At 41.0% G+C, this 13,682-nt stretch overlaps 1 protein-coding gene across 1 annotated transcript in view; it reads right to left on the bottom strand.

Annotated features, from left to right (window-relative positions):
- The window catches only part of magi3a (membrane associated guanylate kinase, WW and PDZ domain containing 3a), a gene marked incomplete in the record, with an annotated part of 248,896 nt that overhangs the window by 19,524 nt on the left and 215,690 nt on the right, over positions 1-13,682 (bottom strand). Inside the window, 4 exon segments of the mRNA XM_037684665.1 lie at positions 1,297-1,489; positions 2,430-2,524; positions 3,219-3,471; positions 5,348-5,379. Of these exon segments, the coding sequence (XP_037540593.1) occupies positions 1,297-1,489; positions 2,430-2,524; positions 3,219-3,471; positions 5,348-5,379 (573 nt within the window).

The following is a 13,682-nucleotide window of genomic DNA, read 5'->3' as shown; positions in this document are numbered from 1 at the left end:
TCAAAAATACTTTATTAATCCACAAGGGAAATTATTTATTGTTGTAACTCGTTATCCTCATTTCATTAAGAGACGTTATAGATGCTGATGGCTGTAGGATCTCTTGTAAAGGTCCATCCCACAGTGGATCCTAAGAAACTGGCTGCAGATGCCGTCCGATCCGTCCACTCAGACTTGGCTGGCCTCTCGGTTCCCCTGAGCTGTAGGACTGCCCAAATGCCGGGCAGAACTCCTCCCAGAGTGATGGCCACTCCTCCCAGCAGTCTGCCGAGCTCCTCGTCGCTGCGGACAGCCAACTGTAGGTGCCGAGGGACGATCCTGTCCTTCTGCTGTCATGACCCATGTTTCCTGCTAGTTCCAGGATCTCAGTGGTCAGGCACTCGAGCACAGCTGGCAGGTAGATGAGAATGCGTCCACATAACATCCTTTTCAACTCTTTAGAGATTTGGGGCTGTAGTTGAGATATTATTTGAGCTTTTGAGATGTTAATCAGCTGTTGGTTGTAGAAAACTGCCTTGTTGCCATGGTGACGAATCATAACAAATGTCCAAAACTAAAAAAAGTTTCAGTAAAAATCCTTCCAGCATCTGATACCAGAGGAAACTATCATCCAAAAAATGTGATTTACATCCAGAAAAAGAGGAATTAAAGTTTCCAAAAGCAACATCTCAGAGTGCTCCAACATGCAGCCACCTTGAGCGGCCGGCGCAATTCTAGAACAGTTATTCTTTATATGAAGAAGTTTCAAATGAAGTCCAGTTGTTTGTTGTCTTGAACTTTTTTGAATTTACTATGTCCTGGATGACTGAGAATATTTACCAGTGTCCTTTTCTGCTCATATCTGCCTTGTGATTCTTTTGAATAATTTCAACTTTTTTATTTTTTCTGTCTCTTTCTGCTTATTTCAGCTTATTCTGCTATATTTCTGCCATTTTTATTCTGCCTTCAGCTTTTATTTTTCTGCTTTCAGCAAATGTCAGCTGTTCAAATTCAACTCGTTTGGCGATGAAACCTTTTCAGCAGGTTGCAGCTTCTTCTGCTTCTTTCAGCAAAGAATCATTCAGCAATTCACACAGTATTTTCACAGGAAATTACATTTCTCTGGTTTAGTCTAATTTTTTCCAAGAAGGAAATGACCCAGAGTAAAATTTAAAGCATTACAGAGTTAATCCCACATCAAAGCCGTTTTCTCCAAGGTTCTCCTCCAGCTCCCTGATCGCAGCCAAACGAGGATATGAAGAAGCAGCTTTAGGCACCCTCGGGCGAAGAAGGAGAGCTGACTGAAAGCAGGCCTACCTGAGTGAACCATCTTCCTGCGGACGGTGAGCATAACCTGGCCATTCCGGGCGGCATTGGTCATCAGTTCCAACACTTGTTTGTGGGATTTGCCCTTGACGGGAACGCCGTCTATACAAAGCAGCTCGTCTCCGGCGCGCAGGCGCCCGTCCTTCTCAGCTGCACCCAGTGGGACGATCGCACCGATGTACACCTGTGGGCGCAGGAGGAGGTTAGACTGACCTGAATCACGGCAAACACAGAGCGAAAACAGCTAAAACTAACAATCCCACAGAAAACCAGAGTGAGTCTGCTTCAAAAAGGTGAAACTCAGTTGATAAAGCTAAAAGAAAGAACATTAGCTAAAAGCTAAATGTATCAAAAACACTAACTAAAACCAGTAAAAGTTTAGGTAAAAGTAGCAAAAGATAAGCCAAAAGCTGAGTATTGAAAAGGCTAACTACAAGTAGCAAAAACAGGCTAAGAGTTAAAGTATTATAAGGGTAGCTAAAACCTAATAGTACAAAAGAAACAGCTAAATGTTAGCCATACTTTAGCTGCAAGCTAAAAGTAGCAAAATATTAGCTAAATGGGTTGAAATGCTAGCTAGAAGCCAAAAGCACCAAAAAATTATCTAAAAGCTAAGAGTAGAAAAAGGTTAGCTGAACGGAGCAGAATGCTAGCTAAGCTAAAAGCAAACAGCAGCCAAAATCAGAACAAATATTCAGCTGGTTTCAGACATCAATGGTTCTTAGGGAACTAAAGAGACATCACTGGTTTTCTGTGGGAAAAATATTTGTAAATAAAGTTTAATAAAAAAAAAAAGATAAAAGTTTCAAAAAATATAATTCATAGCATCGGTCTGAACATGAAACATATTTTTGACAGTATCATCATCATCATTTATATATTTAACAACAATAATGACTAAAATAACTCTAAACACGCTGCAGTAGTTAGATCAGAGAAAAATGAAATAAATAAATAAAATAATAGAATTCAGACAACAAGACACGAGCTGCTCTTTGTTGGTTTATCATCTCAAAGCATGTGATCATCCCAGCAGCTCAGAGCGTCTGACTGCTGCTGGTTCTGTTTGAGGAATTGGGTCACAGCAGCAACCGTGGCTCATTTCAGCTGGAGCCGCTTCTCACCGGCTGATCCGGACCCTCTCCTCCCAGGACTCTGAAGCCAAACCCTGACTCCTGATTTCTTTTGATGAACACGTCCAGGTCCTTGGTGTTCAGCGCTGCAAAGAGGAAAAGGGAAATACGGTCATTCAAAATCCAAAGGTTTTCTTCAGTGAAAAACACAATTAAAATGTTAAAATCCATCATTTAGAAAACAGACACTTTCATCTCTGCAGAATCAGAGGGAAGACAAAAGAATTACCAAAGATCTTGAACTTGGTTGAGTCAAAAGGAATTGGTTATAAAAGCTTTTTCGATTATTATTTCAGACTGTTCTGTTTAAATCTGATGACTGCTCATGAGCTGTTTTGCCAACAGAAATAATTTAATAGGTGAAAATTGTAAATAAAGATCTTGTGCAATCTGTTAGCGATCAGAATATGTGTTACGGATCACTGTCAGCTACAACCACACCAAATTTTAGCTCAATATCTGTAAAACTGATCGCATTATAGACATTTTGTGCATTTTAAGTTCGGTTGGGTGTGTCGGCCATCTTGAATCAAACAGACTTTTAATGTTAATCATTAATAGATGTACATCCACTGATTATTTTCTGAAAGTTTTATTACAATTTACTCAGTGGTTCATGAGTTATTTCGCTAACAGACAGATATACAACTGCCAAATCATTATCATTGTCTGCCTGTTGGCAGCAGGTGATGAAAATACTTTTAACAGGGACAAAGTGTGGTAAGTTAATGTCAGAAGTGATTGGCAGGTGATAAAGCTAATAAAGCTGCTGTCCCTTACGCCTGCTGTCCAGCAATGCTTTGGACTTGAGGTAGAGCTCAGACGGGTCCGGTTTGGGTGAAGTTGAGCGCAGGCCGCTGGCAGAAACAGGGAGCGCCTCCTGCTCACTGAGGGTCTCTGTGCTGTCTGCCATGTCCTGCCTCTGCTGCTGGACGGTGGGCTGGGAGGACGGGTGGGACAGCTGCTGGGAGACAGCGTGAGGAGTCTGGTGGAGGCTGGGCTGGGACCCGGTGTGGGACATGGGAGCCGTGCACTTCACAGCAGGAACCAGAGGGAGGGGGAAACAGCTGGTTAGTATGTGACCTCAGGTGAATGAAAACAAGGCAAACGTTGAACAAGGATGAATCAAAACCACAAGCAAGGGGGCGATGCTAGAGGGGCTCAGTTATCTGTTTCTCCATTAAACCCTAAAGGCTTTATATCAGTAACTTCAGCCTTTTTACTAGACTCAACACTTCTTTCACACACAGACATGAGAAAAAACCCCTCAAATATCTTCAGCTGAGTACCTAACTGATGATATAACAGTGTCTTCATGAAACCCGTCAATTCTTACAAGGCAAAGAATCAGAACGTTGACTTTCTAGGAACAGTTGAACACAATATCAACATCAGCAACATGTTCATAAACAAGTGGTACGCTGTTGTCTCCTGTCGCTGAGGGGCTTGAACAGTCCATGTTTGAGGGTTTTCAAGATGAGTGTTTTTCTGGACTGGAGCTGAACAGGGACTGTTAGTAAACCTTAATGTTTTTCATGCAAGATATTCAAGTGAGAAGGAGTTACACTGTGGAGAACAGAGTAGTTTATTTACTTATTTTTTGCTTGTCTGAGGCAGCACAGAGTGACTGATTCTGGTGAGGAGAGGGAGCAATTATATCCACCACCAGGTACAACAATGGAGTCAGGGGGTGGTCAATGGTGGCCTTGGCCACCATAGATTAACCTTGGACCACCTCAGTCATTTGAGGAAACAATAGAGTTAAGCAATATGAAAACTAGAAAGCATAGATTTCACAAATAACCAGGATGGCATGATATATGTGCTCAAAACATGCACAGACAGACGGGTTTTCTAATTACACCTCCGCACTACAACAGAGGACAACTAACCACGAGCAAAAGCTGCAGCTAGCTGCTCAGCAGAATCGCCATGGTAACCACATGTCCCTCACTCCCTGATAGCACTCTCAATAAGTCAGGCAAGTTGACCATTTTGTGTAAAAATCTTCAACGATCATAAATCTTTGTTGTTGTGTAAGAAAATGTTAACTATATCAAAATAGTGGTTCAGTCATGTAAAGTCAAAGTTTCTGTGACCCCTCTTAACCGATATTTCAGCCGTAAGTACCTGAGCTGTTGAGGTCCAAACAGGGCCCGTCTTTCTCACTTGTTTGGCCTAAAACCCATTTTATGTACAGAGAAACTTTTAAAAGTTGTTTTTGCTGAACATTTCATCTATGCCATGTGATGTATCGCTACCAAAATTCAAAGATAACTGTTCCTGATTGAGCTGCATGGTCTGATGTCGGGTTTTTGTTGGGGCCTTTTCTAAAGCAGCAGGAGCAGCAAATCAAAAATTGTGATGGAGAATGAAGAATAACAGGTGAATACTAATGAGCGTGCTACACCGGCACCCTTAATAAATATTCTGTCTCAGTGATTTGTGTCTACAGCGGCAAGGACGCAATAAACATTTCAGATGGATTTACTTTGCATGATAGAAGGTCTTTAAAATAGTCCATCCAAAGGTGAAGAACATCGTGTTTCAGCAACAGAACAGTAGGAGGAAGCCTGTCTGGGCCTCAGCTCCTCTGTTTTCAAAGCGCAGCATGGAGGAACAGTTCAGGGACAAGTTGTTGAACATAGTGTATCATCTTACACACCCAAACACAGAGGGATGTCAAGTTGCTGTTTGCACAGAGCCGGTGTATTTACCCAAACGCAGCTCCAGAAAAAAGGCGCCGCCTAATGTGGGCTTCCTGAATAATGCAGCGAACAGCAGCTTCACCCAACATCGGTGACAGAAGTAAAGCTGTTCACTTTAATAATCCAGCAGCACGTTTGTCATCACTTTCATTAAACCACACGTTCACTTACAGCAACGAAGAAAAACAAAGTTGAACTTACAGGTTTTAGTGATTTCACAGGAGACGTCTGACCTGTCAACAGAGAAGCGAAAGCAAAGGTTAAATCATGTAAGAAACAAGAACAGGTTGTTTTTTTTTTAGACCTGTCGGTCTTTAGTGCTGCTGTAGTTTCAAAGAAAATCCTCTCTGTTAGGAAGACTGTATATTTCCCTTTTCTGTGTCATTTAGTTAAGCTTGAAAGGGAATTTTCTACAACCTCGCCCAACTCTGTGCTCCCTCCTCAGTAGCAGCACAGTTTAGATTAGGGCTCAGATTAACCAGCAGGGGGCAGTAAGTCCAAGTATTGTCCATGTTTTCCCAGTCTTTGCAGACCTGAAGTCTTGGGCACCTGTATGTGTTAAAGCAGGACTGTCATTCCACAGCTGATATGATAAAATGATCAAAGTTTAAGGGTTTAGTTTGATTCTTTGTTATCCCTGTCTGAATGTGGCCCTTTAGTTTTGTGTTTCTCTGTTGGGGACGCCTAAAAAGCTCAAGTTTTATTTTGAACCTGATTTTTCTTCTGCAGACTGAAGCCATGACAAGAATAACTTAACTGTTTGCAATCAGTGGCACAACATCCGTTGCTTTTTATGCCGGGGTTTTAGACAAAGATCATCTCAGGCTGAGAAATGGCGTCGTCGTAGCCGTTTTGGTCAAACTTTACAAATAACATGATCTTCTGCAATATGTTGCGTGATCTGGAAGCACTTGTTACATGTTGTGAATGACTGTCAGCCACTTCCGCACCAGACTTTGTCTCAGTAACTGTCTTACTAAGATATAGGCATTTTTGTGCAGTCTCAAGTTGATGAGCGGTGGCAGTCATCCTGAATGGGAATGATTTCAACAGTTGATCAGCTGTAAATGTTCAGACAATAATGACTTTCTCAAAGTTTGACTGAAATTCATTCAGTGGTTTAAGATTTAATTTGCTAACAGACAAACTGGGTTAACTACAACAGTTAATCCCAAAGTTTTAGAGCAAAGGTGTGACACAGTGAGTTGTACTCATAATATGTTTCAGGGACAAAGCTCAGTTATTACTACATCAAATTTCAGCTCAACATCTGTAAAACTGGCTGTGTTATAGCCATTTTTGTGTTTACTGGGACAGCCATCTTGAACTGGATGAGTCTGAATGGAAACCAGCTGTAGATGTCAACCAAATGATTACTTCCTGAATGTTTCATTAAAAGCTGTTCAGTGGTTCATGAGACAGACACTGTTGATTCCATTAGCTGTCGGTAAAGTTCTCAGAATAGAAGCTTCATTGTTTTCCTGCAGCATCCTTTCAGTCAGAAACAGATTATTATATCTAACAACACTTTGCAGGAACATTTGGCAGCCATGTAAATAAATACGAGGGTGGAGGATGAGAGGCTGCATATGGAGTAGAAGAATCATCTTCTAACTGGAGGGTGTGAGTTTGAGCTCCAGTCCTGTTCCACGTCAAAGCTCTTTTGTGTAAACAGCGTGAATGAGACAGCACTTTATAAAATCTAGATGCTGTCAAAAAGGTCGTACATGCAGAGTGGACCAAGTGTGTGTGTGTGTGTGTGTGTAAGAGTAGGTCTTTCAATTCAATTCAATTCAGTTTATTTATATAGCACCAAATCACAACAAAGTTGTCTCAGAGCACTTTACAGAAACATTCACAAACATAAAAGCCAATTAGTAAAGTTCTCTATCTAAGGAATCCAGCAGACAAGTTGAATCTTGGCTTCGTTGCAGTCTCCCATCCTGAGCAAGCACAGTGGCAACAGTGGAAAGGAAAACCTCCCTTTTAGAGGAAGAAACCTCCAGCAGAACCAGGCTCAGGACAAGCAGCCATCTGCTTTGACCGGCTGGTTGAGAGGACAGGAAGGAGAGACAGACGAACACAGAATTTCAGCAATATCTTTCAGTTTTAAGTCTTCATTCGTTATTAAACTGGATTATGAAGTAAAGGTCAATGATGATGTGTGGTTCTTTGTTCGTGAACCATAATAGTAACAATTTAAATCCATATCTTTTAATCTACTAGATTCTGGGGGGGGGGGGGGGGATTGTCTGTAATTTAGTGATTATGCCATAAATGTCTGTCCATTATGAGAATGATAACAAAAAATATCCTGATGCATGCTCAATAATCCAGGTAGAAAAATCTAAAAAAGTTAAGTCTGGTCCTCTGGACGTTCAAAAAACAAACCAAAAGAAAAAAAATAGAAACATTTTGTTCATTTTTGTAGTGGATCAGCAAACTGGTTGATCCACTATGAGAAGGAGCTATTTATACGACATAAGTACACATCACATGGCTACCGTTTACTTTGTGTTAATTATTATGTTCTCTTTAAAAGCACCATTTCTGATCTTGGAAATAAAAAATATGAAGGTATAACCTTTATATACCACACCTCCTTCTACAGGTGTGCAGTGGAGAACATCCTGTGCTCCAGCATCAACATGTGGCATGGAGGCTGCACAGCTGCAGAAAGAAAAGTTCTGCAGAAAGTGGTGAAGGCTGTACAGAAGACTGTTGGAGTTGGTCTCCCCACATTCACAGACATTTACACCTCCAGATGCAGGAAGAGGGCCACCTGCATCTTGAAGGACCCCACTCACCCAGCACACACACTTTTTGTCCCGCTCCCCTCAGGCAGGAGGTTGAGGAGCATTAAGTGTAGAACCACTAGACTGAGGAACAGCTTCTACCCTGAGGCTGTTAGACTCATGAATCTCTAACCAGGATAATCACTTTAATGCCACTTTAATTGGTGATATGTGATTTATCTGTGCTGCTGATTATCCATGCTTCTGATCTCATGCTGCTGTATTCATTCATACCCATGGGCTGCTGTTGTTGCGCCGTATTGCTTTACATTATTAGTGTTTAGCGTATATCTTAGATTTTTCAGCGTACAGTTTCACATTCATTTAGCATTTATCTTAGTGTACTGTATATCTTAGATCCTTGTATACTGTTTCTTTTTACACTTTATATTTTTGATATATAATATTTTGTAACATAATGGTACTTCTTCCAGTTATTTAATGGCTAACAATGGTGTACCACAGGGCTCAGTCTTAGGACCAACCATCTTTACAATCTACATAAGTATTATAGGTCAGAGCATCCCTGATGCATCCATACATTTCTATGCTGATGACACAGTTGTTTATTGTCGAGCTAAAACAGTTGCTAAGATTTTCCAGCTTTTGCAATCCACTTTCGACATCATCCATTCAGATTTGTTCCATCTCAAACTTGTCCTAAACGCAGACAAAACCAGAGATGTTGTTTTCAAACAGGAAGTCGGTCCCAGCAGTTCTTCCTTCTATTTTATGCTCGAATGGTGCTCCTATTGAGTTTGTCGATTCCTACAAATATTTGTGTATCTTGGTCGATTTGCATCTCTCTTTTAAGCTTCACGTGGAAAACTTGGTAAAGAAACTGAAAGTTAAACTGGGTTTCTTTTTCAGAAATAGATCCTGTCTAACTTTGAACGCTAGGAAACGGCTTGTAACTGTGACTTTCCTTCCCTCCATTGACTATGGTGACATTATTTACGGTACATGAATCAAGTCAAGTCACGGTTCTTTATTGTCATTCACACCACATGTGGTACATGTGGTGGAACAAAATTGTGTACACAGGGTCCCAGTTACATCCAACAAAAGTATACATTGTAGAGAAAAACAGTAACAAGATTCAAGATATGAACTAAGAAATATGTTAAAACTAAGAATACACTAAGCACTAGTAGTACAAAAACAATACGCCTAACAATAGCAGCACGAAAGAATGCCCCTACAAGCACCCTGCAGATGTTGGATGCTGTCTATCACGTTGCACTAAGATTCATAACTGGATGTAACTACCGTACCCACCACTGCACCCTATATTCACTGGTTAACTGGATATCGTTAACTTCATGCAGACTCTCTCACTGGTACATTTTCATCTTTAAATCACTTCTTGGTCTGTTGCCTTCAAACATCTCCTATATGTCACTGCATGAGTGCAGCTACAGCGTGCGCTCTCAGGACATTATTACCTGCAGTGTTCCCTCTGTGAGGACTGAACTTGGCAAAAGGGCCTTCTCCCACTCCGCTCCTGTTTCCTGGAATATCTTACAAAAATATATGAAGTGCTCGATCTTGACCTCTCTAAGTGGCCTCAAACATCTGCTAAGTTACCCTAAGGTACCCTCCCCAGAGTGGTTGACCAACAAAGATCACTTCAAGAACAAGGCGTGGAATAGTCGGCGAGGTCACAAAGGACCCCAAGGTAACTTCTAACAACCGAAGGTCTCTCTCACATTGACTGATGTTAATGTTCATGAGTCCACCATCAGGAGAACTCTGAACAACAATGGTGTGCATGGCAGGGTTGAATAAAAAAGCACTGCTCTCCAAAAAGAGCATCACTGCTCGTCTGCAGTTTGCCATAGATCATGTGGACAAGCCAGAAGGTTGTTGGAAGAATGTTTTGTGGACTGATGAGACCAAAATAAATGTTTTGGTTCAAATGAAAAGTGTTATGGTTGGAGAAAGGAAAACTCTGTATTCCTGCTGAAGAACCTTATCCCATCTGTGAAACATGGTGGTGGAAGAATCATGGTTTGGACCTGTTTTGCTGAATCTGGGCCAGGACGGCTTGTCAGCATTGATGGAACAATGACTTCTGAATTATATCAGAGAATTCTAAAAGAAAAAGTCAGAACATCTGTCCATGAATTGAATCTCAAGAGAAGGTGGGTCATGCAGCAACACAATGACCCTAAACGCACGCGTGATTCTAACAAAAAATGGTTCAAGAAGAATAAAGTTCACGTTTTGGAATGATCAAGTCAAAGTCCTGACTTTAATCCAATCCAGATGTTGTGGAAGGATCTGAAGCAGCAGTTCATGTGAGGAAACCACCAACATCCAAAGCTGAAGATGTTCTGTACAGTATATTATTAGTATCATGTATAATATTTTTGTCTCATTTGTTTAACTAGGTTCTCTTTATCTACTTTTAGGACTTGTGTGAAAATCTGATGATGTTTTAGATCATATTTATGCAGAAATATAGAAAACTCTGTAGGGTTCACAAACATTCAAGCACCACTGAATAGCATGTTACAAATGACTCTTTAAAAATTTAAGTTAGGATGCAACGTTTCTGATCTTTACGTACATCTACCACCTACCTCTCCTTATCCCCATAACATCTTCCAGTACCTGAGAAAAGACTGACGTCATTTTTTGACATTTCTATTGTACCTCTGGTTTCTGTTACACCCCCCAGTTTGCTTTGATCCTCACCAGGTCCTTTCCTGCCTGTTTTTCTCTCCTCAGTTTGCAGCTCGTTTCATTTGTTTGAAGTTTTCAGGTTAAAATTTATGCTTAGTCTAATTTGGATTTCCTGTCTCTGAGGTGCCTTTGTTTGTTCCTTCCTTTGGTAAGCTGAAAAAAAGTTTATTAATTCTCCATCTGCTTGTTACAGCTTCTGCGTCACAGATTCTCCTCAAACTAATAGTGTGATTGTTTATGAGGCATTCACACTGTTGTGATCCATTTTTCTACTGTACGTTTTTCAGCATGGTTCTCATCCCACAGTTTTCAAGCTATTTCAACAAATCATAAATCAAAATGTTCAGCTCTTTCAGGAAAATCCTGGTATGACTTTTGGTATTGGTGCAACTTTAGCTTTTTGAAATATTTAGCCCTTTCTGCCATTTTTATCTCATAGAAAATTAATTGAGCTCATTTTCCATCCTTCAAATCTTTAGATCTGTTTACAATCTTTTACTGCTCCTTTCACATTTTGTTCTGGTTCCGCTTCTTTCAGCTTGCTTGTGCAAATTTAAACTTTTTTCCAGCAATTTCAGCTAATTTCAGCTGTTTTTTGCTCCTTTTAAATTCTTTCTGCTAACTACAACATTTTTGTGCGTCTTCTAACTTTGTTCTGTTAATTGGGGACTGCCATTGCAGTGCATTGCCTTGCAAAGGCAAAGGTGATTATCAGCAAAGGCAATGCACTGCTCTCCTATGCATTGCATGGAAAGTATCTATTATTCTACACCTAATAAGCATTTCTTTCTTTCTTGCTTTCTTTCTTTCTTTTTCTTCCGTCTCCCTTAATGTGGCCGGAACCGCAACATGCACCACCACGAAAGTTATATCAAAACGACCAGCTCAATGTCGAGAAGGGAGCCATTACTGGTACTTTTATTGGCAATCGGAGTTACCATGGCAACGCGTTTTTCTAACAAAGATGCCATATTTCCCCATAGGAAATGAATGGGAGAACACTCACACCAACTGCTACTGTCACAGAGAGTGGTGGAGCAGAGGTTAGAGAAGGTGGGCCTGTGAGTGGAAAGTCGCAGGTTCAACTCCCAGTACCGTCAACATCAAAATGTGTATGGAAAAGGTGAAACACCCACACCTGCCTCCGCCCTCATTTGCCCCGCTCTGGGCCCCTGAGCAAGGCCCTTAACCCCCACTATTTACTCTCCAAAACAGATCTTTCTTGAAAATAAGTTTCTGTGACTCAATGAGACCACTACATGGATAAATAAAGGGTAAATGAAGAAAAAAAAAAGTCCCATGACTTAGAGTGTAGATGTCCCTGAAGAAAACAGAAAGTCACTGTTGGATTTGTTTGGAACTCACAGAAAGTAATCATCAGATAAATGTCTAGAACTGAGTAACGTTTGGAGTAATTTGGATTCAAGATGGCTGCCAGAGCTACCTCAGCAAACACAAAACTGAATATAACTTGGTCATTCTTTGAGATATTGAGATGAAATTAAGTATGGATGTAGCTGAGAGCGAGTTGTAATACATTCCAGTGTTTTCTCTACCATTATACAAGTGGGGCGCCCCGTCTATGGAACCACGCACACCCCGCCCCCCCCTCCAGAGGACAAAAATCACAGACAAGATGAGCACCCTGCCATGGCAAGTTATCTAGGGGAAACACTGCATTCCTAATGAAAATCAAATATCCAAGATGGTCGCCTTAGCTAAAAGAGCAAAAATATGATAAGTCAGCCATTTTTAGAGATATTGAGCTGAAATTTGGCGTATTGGTAGCTAAGTGCGAACCCCAACACAAAGTACTGTCAAATCAATTTTTTAAATTGGCCAGGCAGTCCTCGTCAAAGTTTCTCCAGGAACTTTCTAGTTTCAGCTTGTTATACTCCTTTCAGCTGATTTATGCAAATTTCAACCTTTTCTGATACTTCAGCTACTATTTAGCTGTTTTATACAAATTTTAGTTTTTTTGTGCTCATTTCTGCTTCTTTCAGCCTAACTGGGCAAACATGTTATTTTTGTTTTCTTCTGTTAATTTAAGCTTGTTGTACATTCTAAGTTATAGCTTTTGAAAACTTGAATTCATCTTTTTCTGTATGTAAATTGCTTTTTTCAGATGATTATTTCCTCTGGTATCGGATGCTGTGCAGCTGGAAGGATTTTTACTGAAACCTTTTTACTTTTGGTGCATTTGTTATGATGTGTAACCATGGCAACAAGGTGTTTTTTTTAACCACCAGGAGCAGCTAATTAACATCTCAAAAGCTCAAATATCTCAACTACAGCGCCAACTCCCACATGAGTTGAAAAGGAGGCACTGTGGACAAATTCCCGTCAACCTGGCGGCAGTGCTCGAGTACCTGATAGCCGAGATTCTGAAAATGGTGGGAAACTTTGCTTGTAAATGGTAAATGGACTGCACTTATATAGCGCCTTTCTATCTTATTTCAAGATACTCAAAGCGCTTCACACTACAATCTGTGTCCTCATTTACCCATTTATACAGCACTTTACTAGATCGCTACAAATCTGAACAAATCATTATAAAGAGACTAATCAGTGCTTTAGATCACATTCATACACTGATGGGACACACATCAGAGGCTATGATGGGTTCAGTGTCTTGCTCAGGGACACTTCAGCATGTGACTACTGGTGGATTCGAACCCCCAACTCTTGCATTGGAGGATGACTGCTCTAACCACTCAACCACAGCAGCCCTTGTGACAACGGGAGGACCAGGATCATCCCCCGACACCTTCACCTGTCTGTCCGTAGTGACGAGTCGCTCGGCAGACTGCTGGGAGGAGTGACCATCACTCAGGGAGGAATTCTGCCTGAAATTAGGGCAGTCCTGCTGCCCAGGAGGACCGAGAGGCCCGCCGGATCTGACAGTAAGCTGGATCTGGGTGGATGGATCGGTATCTGTGGCCAGATTCTTCAGATTCGCCGCAGCAAATCCTTCCTGCCCACAGCTATCAGCATCTAACAACTCTTGAATGAAACAAGGATGATGAGCTATGACAAAATTTAATTTCCCTCTG

Source organism: Nematolebias whitei, chromosome 11 (genome assembly GCF_014905685.2).
Source record: "Nematolebias whitei isolate Nwh7 chromosome 11, NemWhi1, whole genome shotgun sequence".
Taxonomy (NCBI): domain Eukaryota; kingdom Metazoa; phylum Chordata; class Actinopteri; order Cyprinodontiformes; family Rivulidae; genus Nematolebias; species Nematolebias whitei.
This window is presented reverse-complemented; position numbering and strand designations above follow the sequence as displayed.